General features: G+C 42.0%; 1 protein-coding gene across 1 annotated transcript in view; it reads right to left on the bottom strand.

Annotated features, from left to right (window-relative positions):
• Positions 1 to 1,698: 1,698 nt before the first annotated feature.
• Positions 1,699 to 27,824, bottom strand: part of LOC143808338 (putative serine protease K12H4.7) — a 130,600-nt gene continuing 104,474 nt past the window's right edge. The window contains exons 6-9 of the mRNA XM_077290865.1: positions 24,841 to 25,042; positions 15,860 to 15,950; positions 3,837 to 4,045; positions 1,699 to 2,198 (exon numbers count right to left, since the gene is read on the bottom strand). Coding sequence (XP_077146980.1) covers positions 2,089 to 2,198; positions 3,837 to 4,045; positions 15,860 to 15,950; positions 24,841 to 25,042 — 612 coding nt within the window. The 3' untranslated portion in view covers positions 1,699 to 2,088. The remainder of the gene's footprint in view (positions 2,199 to 3,836; positions 4,046 to 15,859; positions 15,951 to 24,840; positions 25,043 to 27,824) is intronic.

Genomic DNA, 27,824 nt, shown 5'->3' with positions numbered 1-27,824 from the left:
GGTCCACAGAGTCATGTGAGGTTTTGTTTTTTGCAGGACGAGTTGACGTTTTTATTGGTAACATTTTCGGGCACGTAACATTTTTTGATCGCTTTTTATTACGATTTATACCGTTCCGCGTTTGGTAAAATGGATAAAGAAGTTTTATTCTTCGGGTAAGTACGATTACAGCGATACCTCATTTATATTTTTTTATGTTTTGGCGCTTTTATACGATAAAAACTATTTTATAGAAAAAATAATTATTTTTGCATCGCTTTATTCTGAGGACTATAACTTTTTTATTTGATGACGCTGTATGGCGGCTCGTTTTTTGCGGGACAAGATGACGTTTTCAGCGTTTTTATTTATATCCGTCTTTTTGATCGCGTGTTATTCCACTTTGTTTGGCGGTATGATAATAAAGCGTTGTTTTTTGCCTTTTTTTTTTTTTTTTACGGTGTTCACTGAAGTGGTTAACTAGTGGTACAGTTTTATTGGTCGGATCGTTACGGACGCGGCGATACTAAATATGTGTACTTTTATAGGTTTGTTTTTATTCAGATAAATGTATTTATAGGAATAATTTTTTTTTTTTAACACATGAATATATATATATATATATATATATATATATATATATATATATATATATATATATATATATATATATATATATATATATATATATAATTTTTTTTTTTTTTTTTACACTCAAAAACATTGCCCCGGGAGAGGGGGGGCATCATGTTATAGTGTAAGATCGCCGTTCTGACACTTTGCTGTGCACTGTGTCAGATCAGCGAACTGACGTGCACAGCTCCAGGCTTACCAGCGCTTGCTCTGAGCAGGCGCTGTGAAGCCACCTTCCCTGCAGGACCCGGATGCAGCGGCCATTTTGGATCCGGGCCCGCTGCAGGGAGGAGGTGGTAAGAGACCCTTGGAGCAACGCGATCACATCGCTGCGTTTTAACAGATGTAAATCATTCAGCTGCGGCGCAGAAAACTTAATCTCAGAGTACTTACAAATACTCGGATGACACTCGAGCATGCTCGGGAAATCTCGAGTACCGAGTATATTCGTTCATCACTAATTGTGACCGATGGCAAAAAACTGATGTTTGAAAGGGGCCTTAAACATACTTCAGGCTAGTGCGCGTGGCCGACTAGAGGGCCCGGCCTCACTTAATACAAGTGTGGGCACTGGGGGGATTCATAAGGCAGCATTCACACAGAGTGGCTGCAGACTTAAAGATTTGGACCGGACAACCCCTTTCATCAAACTGATGGATTTCAGTGTGACCAGCCAACCATCTGATGTGTACGTTGGCCTCCTGACTCTGCCTGGATGATGATCTCAGGGAAGGTGAGGATTGGGGAGATTTAATTCAAACACGTGACCGTTTTGTGAACAGGGAAGATAAGTCGCTGCCAGCGGAGACATAAATTAGGACAGTAATATTGAGCAGAGGCATATGAAAAAAAAAAAGAAAGTGGGACTACTGCCAAGTGTAAGGGGCATAAGAATATAGTACACTCTGAATGCAATCATGGTCTAACAGGAATCTTCTATGTAATCCTAATTTAGTGACATTTTCTAATCTGTGGATAACCAAACCTTTTCTCATATTAAGAATGGAAAAGGACCATAAAATAAAAAATAATAAAAAAAAAACAAAAACACGTGGATAGACAGAGGATGGAAAAGCACAAGACAAGTTATTTTGCAAAAATAAATAGCAACTTTATTGGAGGGCTAGCTAAACAAGATTTGCGCCAGGATCAAAAATCAAGGAGTTTATACAAACAGTGAAATAAAGCCACAAGCTGTGTGGTCATATTGACACAGAAATTATCTACAAATTTGAACGCCATCTGCAGGGTCTCCAGAATGTTCCAGACATTCCAATACCATGATATTCTGTATATTCCAAGCAACCTGTGGCTCTCCAGATGTAGACAAACTACAGCTCCCAGCATGGAAAGGTTTGGCAGCGTATGCGGCAAGTTGTAGTTTTGATAATCAGATCAACAAATTTGAAGCACACAAAAATATCCTAACATTCATTTTCATGGACGTAACAGGCCGAACACGTCAAAAACAATGGTTTATAATTGTAACCATTTCATGAGATGCTCAAATATCTGTCTTCTTACTGAAGGTAACGCTGTAGGCTCCTCAGGGCGGGACGGATACATGTCTGCACAGTGAGCAGCATCTGTAACAATAAAGCAAAAATCTGGGTACTGTATGCAACTAGAATAGATTGGGGAATGTTACCGGGAGTAATTTCTATTGTAAAAACTAAATCATTAAATGGACTTCACAATGAACTCATTTTTTTTTCCTTCCTGCACAGCACATATAAACGGCAGTGGAGCAGAGGGCCATTGGTGCTCTGCCCAACCATTTGATCTCATAGGCCACAAGCTGAAGGACTAGGAGACATCAATAGCGCATTAATTAGGTCAGTGGCCTGGTGACTAATGTGGCTGCTGAACAGAAAAGAAAAAGTCCTAATTTGTAACGACAACGGGATTAGAGGAAGATAAATTTGTATTCTTTTTTTCTGGAGTGCATTGCAGGCACGAATGCAGGAAAGACTGCACAACAGAGTTACTACTTCAGCAGCAGCAAAAAGAAAAAAAAAGTTCACTACTAGTGTGATAGGGATATTTTAAGTAGGGTCATAAAAGGGATAATTTTACTGATAAAAAAAAAAAAACTATCACAAAAGATGATATTAAAGCAAAATCTATCCATAAAGGGAAAATCCAGAACATAAAAAGCTATCTGGTAACTTTAGCCTTCTACAGCCTCTGCCTGCATCATCTATCGCTGGCTTCAGAATGAATTCAGTAAATTGCCTAAAAAAAAAAAAAAGGTCTATAGTCTAAGGCAGTGCTCCCCAACTCTGGTCCTCAAGAGCCACCAACGGGTCATGTATTCATGATTGCCTTAGTATTGCCCAGGTGATGGAATTCTTGCCTTTCCAGGTAACGCAATTATGACCTTGACAATACTAAGGGAATTCTGAAAACATGACCCATTGGTGGCTCTTGAGGACCAGAGTTGGGGAACACTGGTTTAAGGCAAATGTAGATGGAGTATTTTCAGAGCAGCTTTGAATGCTGAAATTCCAGACTATTGCAGAACAAGCTTAGTTAATGACTAGTGATTTGTTAGGGAATCCCTGCATGTATTGCGGCTGTCGAACAGCCAAGAGATGCGCAGCCGCGGGGACTCAAACATAGTATTCGAGAACGCCGAAGATACTCCATTAGCACTAGAGCACACTGGGAACACCTTATCCAACCACGCTCGCTCACCACTTAATATTTTAGCTCTCCTCTACATGTTACGGAGATTTTCTGTATATAACTGGACATGCTTAGCCATTTTTACGATTTGTGGCATGTTATTGCGGTCTTCACTCTTACAATGCATAGGGTGAATTTCTGAACAAAATGTTTATGTAATCTGTGTGGATACGGATAAGGAAACCCAATTCTGCAGATAATCCACACCAAATCCCCAAGATGTGCATTTACCCTTACAGGTGGAGGTCTCTCCTCTATCAAACACAATATTCCAATGCAGGTTTAGTAGTCTGGCCCCTTAGTGGCCGGGCCACTAACAAGCTTCACAGACATGAAAAGGAAAAAAAAAAAAAAAGTTTGCAGGTATTAATTATTTAAATGTATTAAAGTGAGATTTCTAAAAAAGTTAAAATGAAACAATTACAGTCACTCAGTTTTTCCCAAGGGCAGGAGAAAGTTGTGATGAGAACTGAGGCGCCGTGTACTTCATGAATTTCAATAAGGAATTTAGCAAGAAATTAGAAAGAAACAATTACCTTGCATTGGAAAGGCCAGAAGATCGCTGCTAAGATTTGAGTTAATCCCCAGTGCATGCCATGGGTCAATCAAGCCATTTGGAAAAATTATTCTGCTACTTTGGACATTGAGACCTCCGTAATTTTCATTGGTTTGCTGAATTGCACCAACGACAGTCGGTAAATTAAAGTCCTTCCCATAAACATCAGTACATTGCTGGACATAGTAACTGCAAAAAGCGAACATAATCACAAAAAGGTTTTAGGAACAAGCTTTAGAAAAAAAAAACAATTGTTATATTACAATATGCATTGAAGCCTTCTAGGTGAACCTTTTAAATTGAATGTTCACCGTTGAGTGGCATTTTATCCATTGCCAAGAAGTTGAAGATTATATATAATTTTATATTATGATACTCACTAGTAGATTTAAAAAAAAAAAATTAAAAAAAAAAAATCAGCAATTTATTTTTCAGTTCCAAAAAATCCAAACCCCCACAAACATAAATTTAACTCCAACACCATTAACGTTTTTACACCTCAATAATCAAAGCAATCTGACCCTGGTTTATGTATCCATGCCACACCATTTTTGGACACAGTACTTGCCTTATGTTTGCACAGAACTGTATCTTAAAGTGTTTGACCCCTTCCCAATTTCCTAATATTTTGCATTTTTATCACACTTAAATGTTTCAGATCAAACAAACTTAATTATACAGAGAAAAAACAAGTAAAGCACAAAATGCTGTTTTTAAATAAAGGTCTATTAAGAGAGAAAGAAACCCACACCTACAGGGCCTTGTGTGAAAAAGTGAATGCCCCCTCCCCCCCCCCCTTAATCCAAACTTAAAACATTAATCACAACTTTGGGAAAGGAAGTTCAAATTACAAAGCCACACCCAGGTCTTATTGCTGCCACCCCTGTTCTCAATCAAGAAATCACTTAAATAGGACCTGTCTGACAAAGTGAAGTAGACCAAAAGATCCTCAAAAGCTAGACATTGCGCTGCAATCCAAAGAAATTCTGGAACAACTGAGAAACAATAATTGAGCTCCATCAGTCTGGAGAAGGATATAAAGCAATTATTCAAGCTTTGGGACTCAAGCAATCACAGTGCGAGCCATTATCCACAAATGGCAAAAACATGGAACAGTGGCGAACCTTACCAGGAGTGGCCAGCCGACCAATATTACCCCAAGAGCGCAGCGACGGCTCATCCAAGAGGTCACAAAAGACCCCACAGCAACATCCGTAGAACTGCAGCCTCACTTGCCTCAGTTAAGGTCAGGGTTCATGACCGAACATGCGAGTGTGGCCGAAGAGTATGTGCACACGTTAAAGGAAATCTGTCAACAGGAGTCAAAAGACAGATTTCAACAACATGTCTACTTATCAGCCTGTGTGCTGCTTACTTGTAATGAAGGTTTTATCACTAGGACACCATCATTGCTGTGACTAGCTGCCTTGTGCCCAGTCCAACAATGTCCCCTCCTGTGATAAACAGCTCACATACCCTTTTAGTACGAAAACAAATGCAATTTTCTCATACAGATGGTCTCAAATTTTATTTTTTTGTTCATCACATCAACAAGGACACCTTAATTTTGGGTTATATTAATTATGGACACATACATATAGTATGAGTAGACATGTAGTAAAAAGACAAGAGATATTAAAAATAACGAACACCCCATCTTCAAAATACTAAAATAAACTACGGAGTTATTTACCAAAAGATTGCTCAAAACATGTGTCTGTTTTCAAGAAATTTTGAAACACCAATAATATACTCGTATAAGTAATACTGTTTCTTCGAAGTAGAGCTGTAAATAGAAGATCGTTGTGATAGTCAAATATGTCAAGTATAATGTTTCCTGGAGAACTTATTTTGGTAGAGTCTTTATGAGATTAGAATAAAAATTCCTTTGAACATTAAAATCCTTGCTGGTGTTCATCTAATAGTATGAGAATAACTTATTTAATAGGAGGAAGAACAAGAAAGTGGATGCTCATTGTCCGTCTCCTTGCCGAATTATCTAGTTTTTAAACTTCTCAAGATGTATAAGTCTAGGCAGGTGGGGTGTTTCCACAAACAAATTGCGTGCCCTTTCGAATAATAAAATAAACGTTGAAGTGTGGATCTGTTTGAAAAAAATGGGATGAATTCTTGTTCTTGTGCAATGATTTTGAAATGCCTCCGGTTAATAGAGGTGCCAGTTATTAGCACATAACAGAGAGGAACCTTGAACTGAAACATCTTGGTTTTATTACTCTGGGAGATCACAACAAGCATAGGCCAAGATGTCGGTGCTGTTCAAAGTGTCATGTGCCAGTAGTTGGGAGAACTGTTAAAACTTTTTTTTTTTCTAAAGGTAAAACATTTCCTTTTAAATTACAAATATTCTAAAGGAAAAATTACATTTCATTATATATTTTAATTAAGTTTAATTAAGGCTACGTCCCTACCATTTGTCAATTTCAAAAGAACAAAAAATAACCGTGGAATGTCAAAACATAATTAATGTAAAAAAACACACACACAAAAAAGATTCAAACAGAAGTAGAGGGACCCCATGAATTATTATGGTTCCATTATGTGGCTATTAGAACAAAATCTTGACTGAGAAAAAGACAGTTACTTACCGGTAACAAGATTTCGGAGCCCATGACAGCACCACGGAGACAGGGGATCTGCCCTTTAAGGACAGGAAATCTACAGAATTATACGGGTGGTTCCTCTCCCTCGCATCAGTTCATTTACAGAGCACCTCCAAGGTTATTATAACAATACCAACATCGGAATCATAATGCTTATTAAAACACCGTGATCTATGCACAAACAAAAGTGTGCTCACCAACACGTATTGGGAAGGAATATTAGGGTGCTGTCATGGGCTCTGAGAAATCCAGTTACCGATTCAGATAAGCTACCACAACTTGGTTGTCTGAAAATACCCTTAAATGGTGGCCCTGAAGGGAACTTAAGAGTTCCAACAAGCTCGCTCCACTGCCAAACACTTCTGCGTAGTTGATGAAACAACTTTTTGATCTCCAGTCCAAACTCCCACAGCCATTTTGTCTTTTAGATGAGCCCCAACCCCTGGGGCTTTCATCTGTGGTCATCACACTATTAATCCTGTTCACCCACAGAACACCTCTGGCCAGCTTTTCTACTTTTAGCCACCAACCCAGAAAATGAGTAGTTCTTGAACACAGAGTCATCTGACCTTCCAGATGACCTTACAGGGAAATCTCACTTCCCAAAATGTCTCACTGCAGGTCCCTGGTGTGCATCTGCGCCCATAGTACCACCATGATACAAGAGGTCAGGGAACCCAGAAGGGACATTGCTTTCCCTTTGGATCATGGAGGGGGATCTCAATGCCCGTGATATCTCGCAGACAATCCACTTTTTTTTTTTTAATCTGGAAGGCAACATACCTGCCTTTTGGAGTCCAATATGAGTCTGAGCAACTCCTGTATTTTATTTTTTTTTTTAAAGGGAACCTGTCACTACATTTCTGTCAAAGGCTGAGGTAGCGGTCCTGCTGCTGGGTTGTTGCACTCCTACGGCCACCTCCATGTCTCCTGGCCTGTATCCTGGTAGTGCCTCCAGCCTCTGGACACTACGCTCACAGACAGCGAGCCTTCTTGCCACAGATCGCATCCTGGACGAGCCACACTACCCGAGCCACACACGCGATCTCTCACAGCGAACTGCATCAATCACTTCAAGGACGGCATGCAACAGCCGAGGTGTGGAGTGAGCGAACCAAGCCACGCCCATCGGACCGGATAGACCCTATTAGCATACATTGCATGAGAAATATAAAAGGGTTTTTTTTTTTTTTTTTTTTTTTTTTTTTTTATAGGTGATACATGGGGAGTCAGGGGGTTACATAAGTATTTAGGGATCGCATAGCAGACACTGAATAAAATGATAGTTTTAGCTGGTAGGACAGAAAAGTGGTGACAGGTTCCCTTTAAGTCTAACCAAGAAACAAAGTCAAAGAGCCATCCTAAGTTTGCTAAGGAAGTCATGACCCCCTTCCAGCTGAGTTTTGCAGTGCTGGACTGAGCTGCCTATTACCAGGAACTTGTCTAAATAAGGAATAAGCAGGATGCCTTTCTCCCTCAAATGTGCCATGGCTTCCATAATTAATTTGGTAAACACTCGAGGGATTATTGCTAGGCCGAATGGAAGGGGTAAGTACTGAAAGTGTCCAATTATCCCATTTACGGAGATAGCTACTCTGAGAAACCTTTGGTAATCCCTGTATGGGAACATGATAGTATGCATCCCTCAGGTCTAGGACAATCAAAGTAACCTGGATTTTTACGGATCTTTATGGATTCCATTTTGAACGTTTGGATCCTCAAGAACTTGTTCAACTTTTTCAGGTCGATTATGGTTCTGAAGGTCCCATCTGACTTTCTTACCAGAAACAAATGGGAAGTAAAATACTTTTCCTTTTTCCTGGAAGGGGACCTCATGAAGTACTGTTTTGCTTACTAGGTCTAGAACTTCGGACTCTAGGGCTAGTTGTTCTGGTGAGATCCGCAGTGGAGTCACGAAGTTTGGATGGGGAACTGTGTGAACCTCCAATCTTAGGCCTGTCTTTATTAAGCCAATACCCAGGAGCTGCTGGAAATCATTTCCCAGGCAGGGAGGAAGAGAGATAGTCTCCTCCCCCACCTGGGGGGGGGAATAAATAAATAACTGGGAAAGCTTCCTATTGTCATAGGAGGGGGCTCTTCTTTTTTCTAACCTCCCCACTTGTCCTGATCTTAGTGGGGGGATATCTTCTGATTAAATATTCAGGTCCGAAAGGACTTATATGCTTTTTTTTTGGAAGTGCATCTGAACAGCAAGGTGGATTGCTGTTGAGGGGAGATAGAGAGAAAAAAAAAAAAATCTATAAATCTTCAGCACAGCGAGTGTGAGCGAGCTGAGTGTGACCTGAGCGTAAGTGTGAACGGCGGTAAGTGTGTGACTTGTGATTCAGTGAGGAGGTATTTGGAAGGCCTTTAACAAATACCTGTGTGAATTTGTGTGAGTTGCTGAATTGGGAGTAGCTATATTCATAAGGAGTTAACTTAGGGTGGGGGCTCATAATTAAGGGGATATAAGGGGCAGCTGTTTGGGGCTCAAGTCCTTTTTGGAAGTGCATCTGAACAGCAAGGTGGATTGCTGTTGAGGGGAGATGGAGAGAAAAAAAAAAAATCTATAAATCTTCAGCACAGCGAGTGTGAGCGAGCTGAGTGTGACCTGAGCGTAAGTGTGGACGGCGGTAAGTGTGTGACTTGTGATTCAGTGACTTTGGAATCAGGGAGTTTCCAAAGGAGGAATTGCTTCTGTGTTTTTTTGTTTTTTTTTTAATTAATACTTTGGATTTATTTTTAATTAACGTTTCTGTGTGGTGCAATCCCCATTAAGAAACGTGCTCCACTATTGTTAATGCCATCCAGTGCACATCTTGCCACATGTATGCAGTCCTTGACCAGCCGGTCGAGGGTGCATACTGCTGTGCGAGATGTGAGCACATTGTGCATTTGGAAACCCAGATACTGGATCTAAATGTGCAGCTGGCAACACTGAGATCCATAGACAATATGGAGAGGAGTCTTCTGCTCACAGAGCAGACGCTCAATGGGATAGATGAGGAGGGGGATGGCAGGATGGAGCTGCAGGACAGTAAGGCAGTTAGCTGGGTGACAGATAGAAGGCGGGGTAGAGGGAAGAGTGCCAGGGAGGCTAGTCCTGATCTGGCACACCCCAATAAGTTTGCTAAGTTGGCAGATGAGGGGGGTGCCAGTACAGGGGTAGCACTGCTGCAGCCAGGCATGTCCTCTGAAAGCCGGAGGAGTGACTGCTCCAGTAAGGAGGGAAATAGGAGAGCAGGGCAGGCCAGACAGGTGCTGGTAGTGGGGGACTCAATTATTAGGGGAACAGATAGGGCAATCTGTCACAAAGACAGGGATCGTCGGACGGTGTGCTGCCTACCTGGCGCTCGAGTCCGACACATCGCTGATCGGGTGGACAGATTACTGGGAGGGGCTGGTGAGGACCCAGCGGTCATGGTGCACATTGGCACAAATGACAAAGTTAGAGGTAGGTGGAAGGTCCTTAAAGATGATTTCAGGGAATTAGGCTGCAAGCTGAAAGCAAGGACCTCCAACGTGGTATTTTCCGAAATACTGCCTGTACCACGCCAGAGAGGCAACGGGAGATTAGGGAGGTTAATAAGTGGCTCAAGAATTGGTGTAGGAAGGAGGGGTTTGGGTTCCTGCAGAACTGGGCCGACTTCTCAGTTGGCTACAGGCTCTACGCTAGGGACGGGCTGCACCTCAATGGTTAAGGGGCAGCTGTGCTGGGGGAGAAAATGGTTAGAAGGTTGGAGGAGTGTTTAAACTAGGGATTGGGGGGGGGAGGGTATTCATTTTATAGGAGGGGAAGATAGTGCAGATAGAGACCTGGGCACAAATAAGGAAGTTGGGGGTGGCGGTGGCATGGGGGGTGGGGTTAGAACAGTTAGTAATTTAAGAAAGAATAGAGGTACAGAGAGTAACATCAAGTGCATGTATACTAATGCCAGAAGCCTCGCCAACAAAATGGATGAATTAGAACTAATGTTGTTGGAGCATAATTATGACATGGTGGGGATATCTGAGACGTGGCTGGATGAGAGCCATGACTGGGCTGTTAACTTGCAGGGCTATAGCCTGTTCAGAAATGACCGTACAGATAAGCGAGGGGGTGGGGTGTGTCTGTATGTAAAATCGACCTTAAAGGCCCCGTCTCACATAGCGAGATCGCTAGCGAGATCGCTGCTGAGTCACAAGTTTTGTGACGCAACAGCGACCTCCATAGCGATCTCGCTATGTGTGACACGTACCAGCGATCAGGCCCCTGCTGCGAGATCGCTGGTCGTGTCAGAATGGCCTGGACCTTTTTTTGGTCGTTGAGGCCCCGCTGACATTGCTGAATCGGTGTGTGTGACACCGATCCAGCGATGTCTTCACTGGTAACCAGGGTAAACATCGGGTTACTAAGCGCAGGGCCGCGCTTAGTAACCCGATGTTTACCCTGGTTACCAGCGTAAATGTAAAAAAAAACAAACAGTACATACTCGCCTTCTGATGTCCGTCAGGTCCCTTGCCGTCTGCTTCCTGCTCTCACTGACTGCCGGCCGTACAGTGAGAAGTGAGAGCACAGCAGTGACGTCACCGCTGCGCTCTGCTCTCGCTGTACGGCCGGATCTCAGTCAGAGCAGGAAGCAGACGGCAAGGGACCTGGACACCGAAAGGCGAGTATGTAGTGTTTGTTTTTTTTGGTAACCAGGGTAAACATCGGGTTACTAAGCGCGGCCCTGCGCTTAGTAACCCGATGTTTACCCTGGTTACCCGGGTGCTGCAGGGGGACTTCGGCATCGTTGAAGACAGTTTCAACGATGCCGAAGTCGTTCCCCTGATCGTTGGTCGCTGGGGAGAGCGGTCTGTGTGACAGCTCCCCAGCGACCACACAGCGACTTACCAACGATCACGGCCAGGTCGTATCGCTGGTCGTGATCGTTGGTAAATCGCTTAGTGAGACGGGGCCTTAAAACCCATCCTGCGTGATAATATAGGTGAATCTAATGAAAATGTAGAGTCCCTGTGGGTGGAGATAAGGGGAGGGGGAAAAAATAATAAATTACTGATAGGGATTTGTTATAAATCTCCAAAAATAATGGAAGCAATGGAGAATATCCTCGTAAAGCAAATAGATGAAGCTGCGACTCAAGGAGAAGTCATTATTATGGGGGACTTCAACTACCCTGAAATAGATTGGGGAACAGAAACCTGCAGTTCCAGCAAAGGTAATCGGTTTTTGACACCTATGAGAGACAATTACCTTTCACAACTGGTTCAGGACCCAACAAGGAGGGGGGCACTGCTAGACCTAATATTAACCAACAGGCCAGACCGCATATCAAATATAAGGGTTGGGGGTCACTTGGGGAATAGTGATCACAAAATAATAAGTTTTCATGTAACCTTTAATAAGATGGGTAGTAGGGGGGGTGACAAGGACACTAAACTTCAGGAGGGCAAATTTCCAATGGATGAGAGAGGATCTTGGTGCAATTAACTGGGACGATATCCTGAGACACAAAAATACACAAAGAAAATGGGAGACGTTTATTAGCATCCTGGATAGGACCTGTGCACAGTATATACCGTATGGGAATAAACATACTAGAAATAGGAGGAAACCAATATGGCTAAATAGAGCTGTAAGGGGCGCAATAAGGGACAAAAAGAAAGCATTTAGAGAATTAAAGGAAGTAGGTAGTGAGGAGGCATTAAATAAATACAGAAAATTAAATAAATTCTGTAAAAAGCAAATCAAGGCAGCAAAGATTGAGACAGAGACTCATTGCCAGAGAGAGTAAAAATAATCCCAAAATATTGTTTAACTATATAAATAGTAAGAAACTAAAAAATGACAGTGTTGGCCCCCTTAAAAATAATCTGGGGGAAATGGTGGATGAGGATGAGGAAAAAGCCAATATGCTAAATGACTTTTTTTCATCAGTATTTACAAAAGAAAATCCCATGGCAGACAAAATGACTAGTGATAAAAATTCCCCATTAAATGTCACCTGCTTAACCCAGCAGGAAGTACAGCGGCGTCTAAAAATAACTAAAATTGACAAATCTCCGGGCCCGGATGGGATACACCCCCGAGTACTGCAGGAACTAAGTACAGTCATTGATAGACCATTATTTTTAATCTTTAAAGACTCCATAAAAACAGGGTCTGTACCACAGGACTGGCGTATAGCAAATGTGGTGCCAATATTCAAAAAAGGGGCAAAAACTGAACTCGGTAATTATAGGCCAGTAAGCTTAACCTCTACTGTGGGTAAAATCCTGGAGGGCATTCTAAGGGATACTATACTGGAGTATCTGAAGAGGAATAACCTTATGACCCAGTATCAGCACGGGTTTACTAGGGACCGTTCATGTCAGACTAATTTGATCAGCTTCTATGAAGAGGTAAGTTCCGGACTGGACCAAGGGAACCCAGTGGACGTACTGTATATGGACTTTTCCAAAGCTTTTGATACGGTGCCACACAAAAGGTTGTTACATAAAATGAGAGTAATGGGGATAGGGGAAAATATGTGTAAGTGGGTTGAGAGCTGGCTCAGGGATAGGAAACAAAGGGTGGTTATTAATGGAGCACACTCGGACTGGGTTGCGGTTAGCAGTGGGGTACCACAGGGGTCAGTATTGGGCCCTCTTCTTTTTAACATATTTATTAATGACCTTGTAGGGAGCATTCAGAGTAGAATTTCAATATTTGCAGATGACAGTAAACGCTGCAGGGTAATCAATACAGGGGAGGACAATTTTATATTACAGGATGATTTATGTAAACTAGAAGCTTGGGCTGATAAATGGCAAATGAGCTTTAATGGGGATAAATGTAAGGTCATGCACTTGGGTAGAAGTAATAAGATGTATAACTATGTGCTTAATTCTAAAACTCTGGGCAAAACAGTCAATGAAAAAGACCTGGGTGTATGGGTGGATGACAAACTCATATTCAGTGGCCAGTGTCAGGCAGCTGCTACAAAGGCAAATAAAATAATGGGATGTATTAAAAGAGGCATAGATGCTCATGAGGAGAACATAATTTTACCTCTATACAAGTCACTAGTGCGACCACACTTAGAATATTGTGCACAGTTCTGGTCTCCGGTGTATAAGAAAGACATAGCTGAACTGGAGCGGGTGCAGAGAAGAGCGACCAAGGTTATTAGAGGACTTGGGGGTCTGCAATACCAAGATAGGTTATTACACTTGGGGCTATTTAGTTTGGAAAAACGAAGACTAAGGGGTGATCTTATTTTAATGTATAAATATATGAGGGGACAGTACAAAGACCTTTCTGATGATCTTTTTAATCATAGACCTGAGACAGGGACAAGGGGGCATCCTCTACGTCTGGAGGAAAGAAGGTTTAAGCATAATAACAGACGCAGGTTCTTTACTGTAAGAGCAGTGAGACTATGGAACTCTCTGCCGTATGATGTTGTAATGAGTGATTCATTAATTAAATTTAAGAGGGGACTGGATGCCTTTCTGGAAAAGTATAATGTTACAGGGTATATACACTAGATTCCTTGATAAGGCGTTGATCCAGGGAACTAGTCTGATTGCCGTATGTGGAGTCGGGAAGGAATTTTTTTCCCCATGGTGGAGTTACTCTTTGCCACATGGGTTTTTTTTGCCTTCCTCTGGATCAACATGTTAGGGCATGTTAGGTTAGGCTATGGGTTGAACTAGATGGACTTACAGTCTTCCTTCAACCTTAATAACTATGTAACTATGTAACTATGAAAGAGAAGTTGAGAATCCATTCTAGCCATTGCCTGCCTTTTCAAGAATATCATCCAATGTTGGCCCAAACAAAAATTCACCCTCACAAGGAACGGAGCAGAGTTTAGAGTTTGGCTAAAAATATTGGCCAGGAGATCTGCATACAGAGGGCTTACGGGCCGTGACAGACAAAAGCTGCCGACCAGGCTGTTAGACTTAACGAATTTACAGAAGCATCCGCAAGGAATGTCAAACCGCAGTCACAAAATCAAAAAAGATTTTACAATGTGTAAAAAGAAAATCCCACAATCCTAATGTATTACTACCCCTTTACAGGGGTAATGGTGAGCCACATCCAGAATACAGGATCCAGTTTTGAGCTCCACATTTTAAAAAAAGGATATTCAGAAGTTAGAATCAGTTAAAAGACGGGAAACTAGATTATCCCTTGTAAAACAGGTTGAAAAAGTTGGGCTTGTTTAGCTTCGAAAAATAGACGCCTCAGAGGAGATCTCATTAAGGCTAGTTTCACATTTGCGTTTAAAAACGCAGCGTTTAAAACGCAAACGCAGGTGGTGAAAAAAACGCATGTAAATGCGTGCAAACGCTGCGTTTTTTAGACGCATGCGTTTTCTCATGCGGTAAAAAAACCGCGGCGTTTTGACGCGTTTACATGCGTTTTTTCCTGCGTTTGCGTTTTTTAAACGCATGCTGAGAAGTGTGTGACAGCTGCCAATCATCAAAATCATCTAGAAAACCCACTATAAATAGAAATAGCTAGGGTTGGGGATAGGGATAGGGGTAGGGTTAGGATCCCTAGGGTTAGGATCCCTAGGGTTAGGGTTAGGGTCTGGATCCCTTTATCACCTTGATGGTGGGGGGTGGCTTATCAGGGTTAGGGTTAGGGTTTGGATCCCTTTATCACCTTGATGGTGGGGGGTGGCTTATCAGGGTTAGGGTTAGGGTACCGTTACACAAAACAATTTACCAATGATCACGACCAGCGATACGACCTGGCCGTGATCGTTGGCAAGTCGTTGTGTGGTCGCTGGGGAGCTGTCACACAGACAGCTCTCCAGCGACCAACGATGCCGAAGTCCCCGGGTAACCAGGGTAAACATCGGGTTACTAAGCGCAGGGCCGCGCTTAGTAACCCGATGTTTACCCTGGTTACAAGCGAACGCATCGCTGGATCGGTGTCACACACACCGATCCAGCGACGAAATAAAGTTCCAAACGATCTGCTACGACGTACGTAGACAGGACAACCCCAATCAGCACTGGCGTCACTATCCCAGTCTTTGGACAAAATCTATCATCAAGAGGATGTCTGAGAAGCCACAGCCCTGGCTTCCTGTTGATGTTCAATATGTCTGAAGATGGGAATAGTGGAGTCAGCGCTGATTGAGTTCAGGGCTCACGCGATGCAAATCTCACGTGAGCCCGGGAACCCGAGTACCGACAATGTTGGGACGGCATGAGAGGGGAGTATTAGTGTTTTTGTTAGTTTTTTTTTTATTTTAAACCGGGCCAAACATGAGGAATGAGAAGAGGTTGTCCTAGTAGTGGGCAACCCCTTTAAGCAAAAAATCCATTCTTGCCTCATGCATGTTAGAATGTTTTTATTTTAAGCACAAGATACTTATGGACAAGTCACAATAAATGTTACCTTAAAGGAAAACCAGAAAATGGTTGAGAAACTGAATCTGAAGATTGAAAATATCCAAATTCTGTGCACGTCTGGTACATCCATTGTCTACCTAAAAGAGAAAAGAAAGTCTGGGATATATTGTAATAGTACTATACTGGAGTGCCACATGCAGCAGTGTAAAACTCAGATGCATGAGAACTTTCCTCTATAGTGTATTTTTGGCAGCTAATACTTCCTTTTAGTGCAACTGAAATAACATCGGTAATGACAACCACATGGCGGTTCCCATATACTGTAGTAGGACAAAACTGTGGCTTCAATTTTCAGCTGTGTGCTACTGCTTCCATCCAAATCTACCGAGGGATACAACTTGTAATCTTTAATTCTCATGAGAAAATAAACATATCTGTACATGTTCTACAAAAGCGGAAAGTAGGTCATGGATCCAAGGCTACAGCTCACTGAGGTGGTTGTATGTAACGTCAAAAGCATGTGAAAGTAAAAGAAGCAAACAAAATGACATTTAGAAAAATAAGCCAAAAAGATGGCATGGGCCATTAAAACAGTCATATTCAGACTCATTCTCTTGCAGCTTAGCAGAAGGATGCAAAGTTTAGCCCTGATACTTATGCAGCGCCACTGTGCAAGAATTAGAGGGTCTCAGAGGATGGAAACCAACGAAAATAATGTAAGTCTAAGGGATCCTTTATACAGCCCTATCCAATGTTCTCCATGCTTTATATATTTAGCAGAAAATGGACACACATGCAACACAGAAATTAAACAAGGGAAAGTTGTCCCATTGCCCCATGCATGGAATATAATGGCATTAGTGAAAAATCTCTTTTTTTTTTCTATTTCTAATAATGTAAAATTATAAAAATAAATAAATGAAATAAAAACACACAGTGCAAAAGTGTCAGGGAGGCCTGGGGGGAAAATGGAGAACATGCTGCACCGTAAATATGATTTATAAAAAAACAGAACAAAAAAAACAATATATTAGTTTATTTTTTTATCAATTAACAAATTAGAAAGTTAATTAGCAAAACAGATCCAAATCAAATCAATATTTGGTGTAATTATAAACAAATTATACGAAACACGTGATGTTTAAACATATTCACTAAGTGAGAATTATGATCGTCTAACTAAAAGAGAACAGTTGCTCGGGAGGCCTAAAAAAAAAACTGGGTAAGGAACAGCCAAACTTTGCTACAAAAAGGTGACATTATGGAAAACAGTTTGAGGTTACATGTCATACACCGTGGCAAGACTGAGCACAACAAGGCACAAAGCAATTATACTGCATCAGTAAGGTCTCTTCCAGGGAAAGATATGAAAGACTGGAAAGCAGACTATAGTTTCAAGATGAGCTGTTAAAAAAAACCAAAAAAAAAAAACCCGTAAATAAAAATGGACACAGTCGAGGCTGGTAGATGCAGTGGTCAGCCAAGGAAACGGAGCACAGCTTATGAAAGACACATCAAGCTCATTTCCCCTTAAAAGCAGAAAAAGCCCACCAGCTTAGAACTTGCAGCAACCAGTGGTTGCAAAAAGAAGCCTACAAAAATAATCGGGCCACAGAATGTTCAGTTCAAACAAATAATTTATTATAAACCGCTGAAATAAAAATTCATTGCTTAACATATACAATTTTCATACTATACTATATTGGGGTTTCTTGCTGGTTCCGTGTGAGTGCACAGGAGGCAACTATGACCTTATGAATATACCGCAATTGCGGTCTGGGTTTGACCATTTGGTTAACACTAACAACTTGGGTGCCAATTAGTATTTTATGGCTTTTTTGCTATATTATGATAGACTAACCTTGGTATAGGACCATACAAGCCTGGCAGGTTGTTTTGATTTAATAGCTATATATGGATGTATATTGGCACCAAAACATAGGCTTGGACCACATTTGTAACAGGTATATATTACTATACAAGCCTTATAGGCTGTTGGAGAAAATAGTTATATATTTATGCACATTGGTGGTTTAGTATGGTCTATTCCTCCCGGTTTTAGGCAAATCATTTGGCATAGTACCTAGTAATAGGGTTAACAATAACTGGGGAATAAGCTATTTTAGACTTCCCTCATTATATACCACAATTGGGTTATTGTTTTTGCAATGAAACACATGGAACTAGTTTTTGGATTGGAGGCATTCTGTATGAATAAATGTATAGTATGAAAATTGTATATGTTAAGCAATGAATTTTTATTTCAGCTGTTTATAATAAATTATTTGTTTGAACTGAACATTCTGTGGCCCGATTATTTTTGTAGGCTTCTTTTTGGTGTATCATTGTTTTGAATGTGTTCTATATAAATCTTGGACTAATATGTATAAGCAACCAGAGGAAACCTGTAAACAGTTAAGTCAAAGCAACTCCAAATATACACATTATCACAAGGCCAAATGGCTACCTCAAAACTACCACAAAAATGGCAGAAAACTCCAATAGATATACATAGAACAAATTGAGTCAACAAGTCTGTCTCTGAAGTAAATACAAAATATTTTATTTCTACATTAATCAATCATCAATATAAACATTGAATAAAATGTCTTTCACTAATAGAGGTTATAGTGGTATAAAGTTAACAGGTAGATTTGAGAAAGGACTCCAGTAAAATGAGTCTGGAAGTCAATACTTAATGAATAAGTACAGAACCGGGAGAACCATGTTCATGAGAAATAGACCAAAGAAAAATATGTTCCTACACCTTTAAAAGGCAGCAAGTATACTGGCTACATTAGGACTGATTATTTCCCATGTCGGTCCTAGTGTGACACCAGACTGCCAGCCCCTACGCGCGTTTCAGGTGGGCTTACTCGGGGGCGGTGACATGATGTGTGTTGATGGTATAATATATATGTCGATATCAGCTATGTGACGTGAGGGGTCAGAGAGCCATAACCATGCCAACAGTCACCCGCAAGCGTCACACACCGGGTGCTAGAGATGATGCTCCGGAACGCAGGCATTCACATTTTAGACAGTCAATGTTTATATTGATGTTTAATGTAGAAATAAAAGCTATTTTGTATTTACCTCAAAGACAGGTGGATGCAAATTTGAACAACTGGAGTCAACAAGTCTAATTTTTGGAAAAGTCTGACCAGAACTGGTGTCCATAGGAAAAATTGCAGACAAAGCCATACCTTCGACTGGCTGTAATAGCAGTTTATCATTAGCCAGCTTATTGGCAAAAGAGCTAGAGAACAGTACAATAATGAGTGTCTGCAGTCAATCAAGCATGGTAGAGTGCAAGCTTGGGATGGATTTTAGTGAAAAGAATTGGGCATTGGGTAAGGATTAATGGTGTCCTCAAAGCTGAAAAATACAGGCAGATACTTATTCTGCAGGACGATAAACATACAGTCCATGTCATTTACCCCTTAACGACCAATGACTGATTTTCCATCACTGGACACCTCCCCCTGTTTGGTGCGGGCTCCGGTGATGAGCCTGTGAGCAGGTTGCGGGATGCAGTGATGGACAGGAGACAGAGCAAGGGTTAACAATTTTAATTCACACTGGAATACTCCACGCGGGTGTTGGGTAGGCAGTTCAACAATTTGGATAAGATGCAGGGGTTAAGAAACAGTGGAAAAAAGTATTAACAGTTCTTGGGGGGTTAACTTATCCTGTCAGACCTTTATCAAGATGTGGTCGTCCCGTAAGAGGCGATGGCGCCAACAACAGCTGACGCGGCACTTTTCCAATATGGTCCTGGAAGGAATGATTATCTCTCTCCTTGCGGCAGCGGTTGGTCTCCGATAAATTTCACTGAGCCCCTTAGTCCATGTACTGATCTGGCCGGAGGAGCGTGGACCACGGCACTGTCTGAGCCCGACGGGATCCAGCAGACATACACTGATGAATCAGGGCGCAGATGACAGTCCTGCACCCGGTCTCTCTGGCAGCACGCGCGCAGTACTCACTAGCCCGGAACGCTCAACATCGTGCTTTGTGGTCACCAACGGGCACACTGCATGTCCCTCCTCACAGTCTGTCAGCGGTGGCAGGGAAGCTCGAGCGCGGGCCTGCGCTATACTGATGCTCAAGGGCCGAAACACTCACGTCCCCTGTTGCATGCTGTTTCTTCCTGCCAAGTCTGCCCGTTTACGCATGCACTCAGTATGTAAACCCCTAGCCACACTCCCTGCTTCCACCTGCAATGATTGGTCTGGTCTCTTGAGCTTTCCCCGGACAACAGAGGAGACAGCCCCGACAGTTCCAGAGCCGGCACAGAAAAGTTACACACGGCATGGTCTCTTACAAGTCCGTATCTTTTCTGGCACAAGACAGCTGATCTGATCATGAACGAGGGTCACCGATGGGTTGGCATGACAACCAGAGGTCTCCTGGAGACTTCTATGGTTGACACTACCGGACTGCTTTAAGCGCCACCCCAGTGGTCGGCGCTCATAGCCAGTGAGATATTCTGCTACATGCAGGCGATCTGATCATCGCCTGCATGCAGCAGAGCCGATCAGGTTATGGCAGCTTTTAGCCTCCCACGGAGACTATTGAAGCATACCAAAAGTAATAAAAATATATATATATATATATATATATATATATATATATATATATATATATATATATATATATATATATATATATATATATATATATATATATATATATATATATATATATATACACACACATATACATACATACATACACACACACACACCGCAGCTACTGGTAAATTTTAAAAATAGGTACCAGTAAAAGTAAAATTAATTGAGACATCAGTAGTTTAAGTGTTTTTGAATATCCATATTGAATCAGGAGCCCCATAAGATGCTCCATACAAAATACACCCCATACAATGCTGCTGCACAAATGTTGGTTATGGACCCATAAAGATGCTTCATACAGACATTTGCCCCATATAATGCTCCACAAATGCGGATTATGGCCCCATAAGATGCTCCATAGAGATAATTGCCCCATATAATGCTGCACATGGCAACATAAGATGCCCCATACAGATATTTGCCCCATATGCTGTTTCTGCGATTTTAAAAAAAAAATAAAAAAATTAAAAAAAAATGACACACCTCTCAGGCCACCAGCACTTGCTATATTCATCTGTCCTCCGTTCCACCGATGAGCGCCGCTGTGTCTTGCCCATCCTCTGCACTGACTGTTCAGGCAGAGAGAGGCACGCACTAATTGCGTCATCGCGCCCTCTGACCTGAGCATCACTGCGGAGGACGCAGAAGACGGAGCGGCGGCCGATCGGGGAACAGGTGAATATAGTGCACTGCGTTATATTCACCTGCTCCTCCGGCGTGGTCCCTGCACATCTCTTCCCCCGGCACCGGCAGCTTCTTCCTTTAGTGAGCGATCACATGGTACTGCTCATTACAGTAATGAATATGCGGCTCCACCCCTATGGGAGTGGAGTCTGGTCCATATTCATTACTGTAATGAGCGGTACCATGTGACCACTCACTACAGGAATAAGCTGCAGGTGCCGGGGAACCAGGGACCTGCAGGGACCGCTCCTGGCGCGGTCCCTTCCAATAGCAAGGTGGCATTAACCCTTCATTACCCCATATCCCACCGCTACAGGGAGTGGGAAGAGAGTGGCCAAGTGCCAGAATAGGCGCATCTTCCAGATGTGCCTTTTCTGGGGTGGCTGGGGGCAGATGTTTTTAGCCACGGGGGGGGCCAATAACCATGGACCCTCTCCTGGCTATTAATATCTGCCCTCAGTCACTGGCTTTACCATTCTGGCAGAGAAAATTGCGCGGGAGCCCACGTCAATTTTTTCCGCCATTTAACCCTTTATTTCAGCAGCTACAGCGCTGAAATTTTGCACATACACACTACTAACATTAGTAGTGTGGAATATGCAAAAAAAAGGGGGATATGAGATGGTTTACTGTATGTAACCATGTCTCATATCATGTCGGGTTTGTGCAGGAGAAATGAGAAGCCGGCAATTGAATTACCGGCTTTTCACATATCGCGCTGAATGAAATCTAAATACAGAATATATAAATATATATATATATATATATATATATATATATATATATATATATATATATATATATATATATATATATATATATATATATATATATATATACACACACACTGTATATATGTTTTCCCGAACATTTGAGCACATAAATCCATTAGATGTCGGTTTTGCAAGCCTGCGCAAAAATCTCGCAGTACGGATGCCATACGGATTACATACGGAGGATGCCATGCGCAAAATACGCTGACACACCCTGACTACGGATCACTATTTTGGGAACATTTCCCTGTATTACGGCCGTAGTACGGACGTAAAAAACGGACCGTATTGTCTTACGCCGAGTGTGACGCCGGCCTTACTTTGTAGTCTTTTCTCCATACCTGCCTAATAAGGTTTCCACAGTCCTGTATAAGCACAGAATTTATGGGGTAATACATATTACTTTCTGCTGGCTAATGTTAAACATTTTTACTTAAAAAGGTGCATGGGAAACATTTGATGGCAATTTCAGTCAAACAGATAGGGCAACCCCAAAATACCTTGCAAAAATTTATGCAAGCTCACATTGTTTTCATTGGCTCGCAAAGAATATGACATCACTAAGTAACTGGCTTAGTGATAGAAAGCAGAGGGTGGTTAGAGAATATACCATTTATAACTGGGTCGCTGTGACCAGTGGGAAATCGCAGGGGTTGGTGTTGGGACCTACTGTATATACTCGAGTATAAGCCGAGATTTTCAGCCCTTTTATTTAGGCTGGAAGTGCCCCTCACTGCTTATACTCGAGTCATTGTCCCAGGGGGGTCAGCGGGGGAGGGGGAGCAGCGGCTGTGACATACTCACCTGCTCCTGGCGAGGTCCCTGCATCTCTGATGGTCTCCGGGCGCTGACAGCTTCATCCAGTATTGAGCAGTCACGTGGTACTGCTCATTACAGTAATGAATATGGACGCGACTCCACTCCCATAGGGGTGGAGCCGCATATTCATTACTGTAATGAGCGGTACCGGTGACCGCTCAACGCTGGAAGAAGCTGTCAGCGCCCAGAAAAGACCATCAGGGAAGCTGCCAGGGACCGCGCAGGCAGCAGGTGAGTATAATGGGGAGGGTGAGCAGCACTGCGCGATATTAATCTCTCCTCGTTCCACCGCCGGGCTCAGTCTTCTGCGTCCTCTGCTGTGACGCTCAGGTCAGAGGGCGCGATGCCGTGGTTAGTGCGCGCCCTCTGCCTGAACGTCAGTGCAGAGGACGCTGAAGACTGAGCCCAGTGGTGGAACGAGGACAGGTGAATATTGCAAGTGCCGGGGGCCTGAGCGATGAGAGGTGAGTATGCAATTTTTTTATTATTTTTTTTTTTTTAAACGCAGCAACAGCATATGAGGCAAATATCTCTATGGAGCATCTTATGGTGCCATAATCAACAATTGTGTAGCATTATATGGGACAAATGTCTCTATGGAGCATCTTATGGGGCCATTATTAAGCTTTGTGCAGCATTACATGGGGCATATTTTAATATGGAGCATCATAAATTTTATGGAGCATTATATGGGGCGTATTTTGTATGGAGCATCTTATGGGGCCAATCATGAACTGTATGGAGCATTATATGGGGCTCCTGATTCAATATGGATATTCAAAAACACTTAACCTACTGATATCTCAATTAATTTTACTTTTATTGGTACCTATTTTTATTTTTGAAATTTACCGGTAGCTGCTGCATTTTCCACCTTAGGCTTATACTAGAGTCATTACGTTTTCCCAGTTTTTTGTGGCAAAGTTAGGGGTCTCGGCTTATACTCGAGTATATACGGTATTCTCTTTAACATTTATTAATGATCTGGTAGAAGGTTTACACAGTAAAATATTGATATTTGCAGATGATACAAACTATGTAAAGCAGTCAAGAGAAGATAGTATTCTGCTACAGATGGATCTGGATAAGTTGGATACTTGGGCAGAAAGGTGGCAGATGAGGTTTAACAATGATAAATGTAAGGTTATACACATGGGAAGAAGGAATCAATATCACCATTACACACTGAACGGGAAACCTCTGGGTAAATCTGACATGGAGAAAGACTTGGGGATCCTAGTTAATGATAAACTTACCTGGAGCAGCCAGTGCCAGGCAGCAGCTGCCAAGGCAAACAGGATCATGGGGGGCATTAAAAGAGGTCAGGATACACATGATGAGAGCATTATACTGCCTCTGTACCAATCCATGGTTAGACTGCACATGGAGTACTGTGTATAGTTTTGGGCACCGGTGATCAGGAAGGATATAATGGAACTAGAGCGAGTACAAAAGGAGGGCAACAAAATTAATAAAGGGGATGGGGGAACTACAAATACCCAGAGAGATTAGCAAAATTAGGATTATTTAGTCTAGAAAAAAGACGACTGAGGGGCGATCTAATAGCCATGTATAAATATATAAGGGGACAATACAAATATCTCTCCGAGGATCTGTTTATACCAAGGAAGGTGACGGTCACAATGGGGCATTCTCTTCGTCTGGAGGAGAGAAGGTTTTTCCACCAAGATAAAAGAGGATTCTTTACTGTTAGGGCAGTGAGAATCTGGAATTCCTTGCCTGAGGAGGTGGTGATGGCGAACTCAGTCGAGGGGTTCAAGAGAGGCCTGGATGTCTTCCTGGAGCGCAACAATATTGTATCTTACAGTTATTAGGTTCTTTAGAAGGACGTAGATCTGGAGATTTATTCTGATGGAATATAGGCTGAACTGGATGGTCAAATGTCTTTTTTCGGGCTTGCTAACTATGTTATGTCCGTGTCTTTATATGTTACTGTGGACATATAGCACCATCACAAGCATCAGTGATAATGAGCCTGCGGACTCTAGCAGAGGAAGGATCTGGGCAGGAGTTCTATCAGAATCACTCTATGGCTCCCATAGACATTTTAGGAATTTCTATGGCAATGGCATAGTTACATATCTACTTCTTACCTCCAGATGAAGCCGATCCTTTCCAGCGGATGTCACTCATGTCATGCACAAATTGCTGGTAACTTGCTTCAATGCACTTTTCCTTTTGAGCTTTCCTAATGTTCTGGATAACTTCAATGTATCTGTCATACGGAGATCCAATGGTTTCATTGGACATAACGTCACACACCACCTGAATAGTTATATTTCCACTCTTCACGCCCTTACAAGAGGAAAGAAAACATGTGCAAATATAACATTTGTGGTTTCTGTCAAACACAGACCAAAAAGGTAATGACAGATGGACCTTAAGGACCAATAGGAGCCTCCAACACAGATGTGAATGGTTAACTACTAGACAATTAGGTTTTCCATCAATTTGAAAGTTGCATATCTGTAAAAATATTCTTTAATGATAGAGCTTTATTTTAGAGTCCGGAAGCCCATTTGGCCAAAACTTGAGGACAACCTACATCTACCTCATAGGGAGTTGTTTTTTTCTTCCTCTTGATCAATACTATAGGATAATAGATTTTCCAAGCTTACCAACTATGTAAATAAGTGACTACAATGCATTTTAGGTTGTATTAATATTATGAGGCCAAACCAAGTTCCCTGCCATCCAGATAGTGAAAAAATTAAATAAAAATAGAAAAAACGTTTTTAACAAGAACTATGATTAATACTACAGCATTGCAATTAGAAATGGTACAGCATAAGTGCTGCCATGCACGTCCAGATCATATCCTAGGCTAGACATGTCTAGCAATTAGGTAGTTAGATTACTCCTGTTTTCCAATAATGGCCATTACCAGAGAGGAGAGAGGCAAGGCAGCTTGGCTGGAGTGAAATGGCCTCTGTAGTTTCTTACCTCCTGACTCCATTTATTAACCCCTTCATGACCAAGCCTATTTTGACCTTAATGACCTGGCCATTTTTTGCAATTCTGACCAGTGTCCCTTTATGAGGTACTCAGGAACGTTTCAACGGATCCTAGCGGTTCTGAGATTGTTTTTTCGTGACATATTGGGCTTCATGTTAGTGGTAAATTTAGGTCGATATTTTTTGTGTTTGTGAAAATAATGGAAATTTGGCTAAAATTTTTAAAATTTTGCCATTTTCAAATTTGTATTTTTATTCTGTTAAACCAGAGAGTTATGTGACACAAAATAGTTAATAACTAACATTACCCATATGTCTACTTTACATCAGCACAATTTTGGAAACAAAATTTTTTTTTTGCTAGGAAGTTATAGGGGTTAAAAATTGACCAGCGATTTCTCATTTTTACAACGAATTTTACAATACCATTTTTTTAGGGACCACCTCACATTTGAAGTCAGTTTGAGGGGTCTATATGGCTGAAAATACCCAAAAGTGACACCATTCTAAAAACTGCACCCCTCAAGGTGCTCAAAACCACATTCAAGAAGTTTATTAACCCTTCAGGTGCTTCACAGCAGCAGAAGCAACATGGAAGGAAAAAAATTTAACTTTTTAGTCACAAAAATGATCTTTTAGCAACAATTTTTTTATTTTCCCAAAGGTAAGACGAGAAAATGGACCCCAAAAGTTATTGTACAATTTGTCCTGTGTACGCCGATACCCCATATGTGGGGGGGAACCACTGTTTGGTCGCACGACAGGGCTCGGAAGGGAAGGAGCGCCATTTGACTTTTTCAATGAAAAATTGGCTCCAATCTTTAGCGACACCATGTCACGTTTGGAGAGCCCCAGTGTGCCTAAACATTGGAGCTCCCCCACAAGTGACTCCATTTTGGAAACTAGACCCTCCAAGGAGCTTATCTGGAAGCATACTGAGCACTTTGAACCCCCAGGTGCTTCACAAATTGATCTGTAAACATGAAAAAAGTACTTTTTTTGCACAAAAAAATTATTTTATCCTCAATTTTTTCATTTTCACATGGGCAACAGGATAAAATGGATCCTAAAATGTGTGTTGGGCAATTGCTCCTGAGTACACCAATACCTCATATGTGGTAATAAACCACTGTTTGTGCACACAGCAAGGCACGGAAGGGAAGGAGCGCCATTGGACTTTTGAATGAAAAATTAGCTCCAATCGTTAGCGGACACCAAGTCGCGTTTGGAGAGCCCCTGTGTGCCTAAACATTGGAGCTCCCCCACATGTGACCCCATTTTGGAAACTAGACCTCCCATGGAACTAATCTAGATGTGCGGTGACCACTTTAAACCCCCAAATGCTTCACAGAAATTTATAACGCAGAGCTGTGAAAATAAAAAATCATTTTTCTTTCCTCACAAATTTTTTAGCCCGCAATTTTTTCTTTTCACAAGAGTAACAGGAGAAATTGGACCCCAAACGTTGTTGCCCAGTTTGTCCTGAGTACACTGATACCCCATATGTGGGGGTAAACCACTGTTTGGGCACACGTCGGGGCTCGGAAAGGAAGTAGTGACTTTTGAAATGCAGACTTTGATGGAATGGTCTGCGGGCGTCACGTTGCGTTTGCAGAGCCCCTGATGTGCCTAAACAGTAGAAACCCCCCACAAGTGACCCCATTTTGGAAACTAAACCCCCCATGGAACTTATATAGATATGTGGTGAGCACTTTGAACCCCCAAGTGCTTCACAGAAGTTTACAATGCAGAGCCGTGAAAATAAAAAATCATTTTTCATTTCTCAAAAATTATGAAATTGGACCCCTATAATTATTGCCCAGTTTGTCCTGAGTATGCTGGTACCCCATATGTGGGGGTAAACCACTGTTTGGGCACATGTCGGGGCTCGGAAGGGAGGGAGCACCATTTAACTTTTTGAACGCAAGATTGGCTGGAATCAATGGTGGCGCCATGTTGCATTTGGAGACCCCTGATGTGCCTAAAAAGTGGAAACCCCTCAATTCTAACTCCAGCACTAACCCCAACACACCCCTTACCCTAATCCCAACTCTAGCCATAACCGTAATCACAACCCTAACCCCAACACACTCCAAACCACAACCCTAACCCCAACACACCCC

Source organism: Ranitomeya variabilis, chromosome 2 (genome assembly GCF_051348905.1).
Source record: "Ranitomeya variabilis isolate aRanVar5 chromosome 2, aRanVar5.hap1, whole genome shotgun sequence".
NCBI lineage: Eukaryota > Metazoa > Chordata > Amphibia > Anura > Dendrobatidae > Ranitomeya > Ranitomeya variabilis.
The sequence above is the reverse complement of the archived record's forward strand: the minus strand, read 5'-3'. Positions and strand labels throughout refer to the sequence as shown.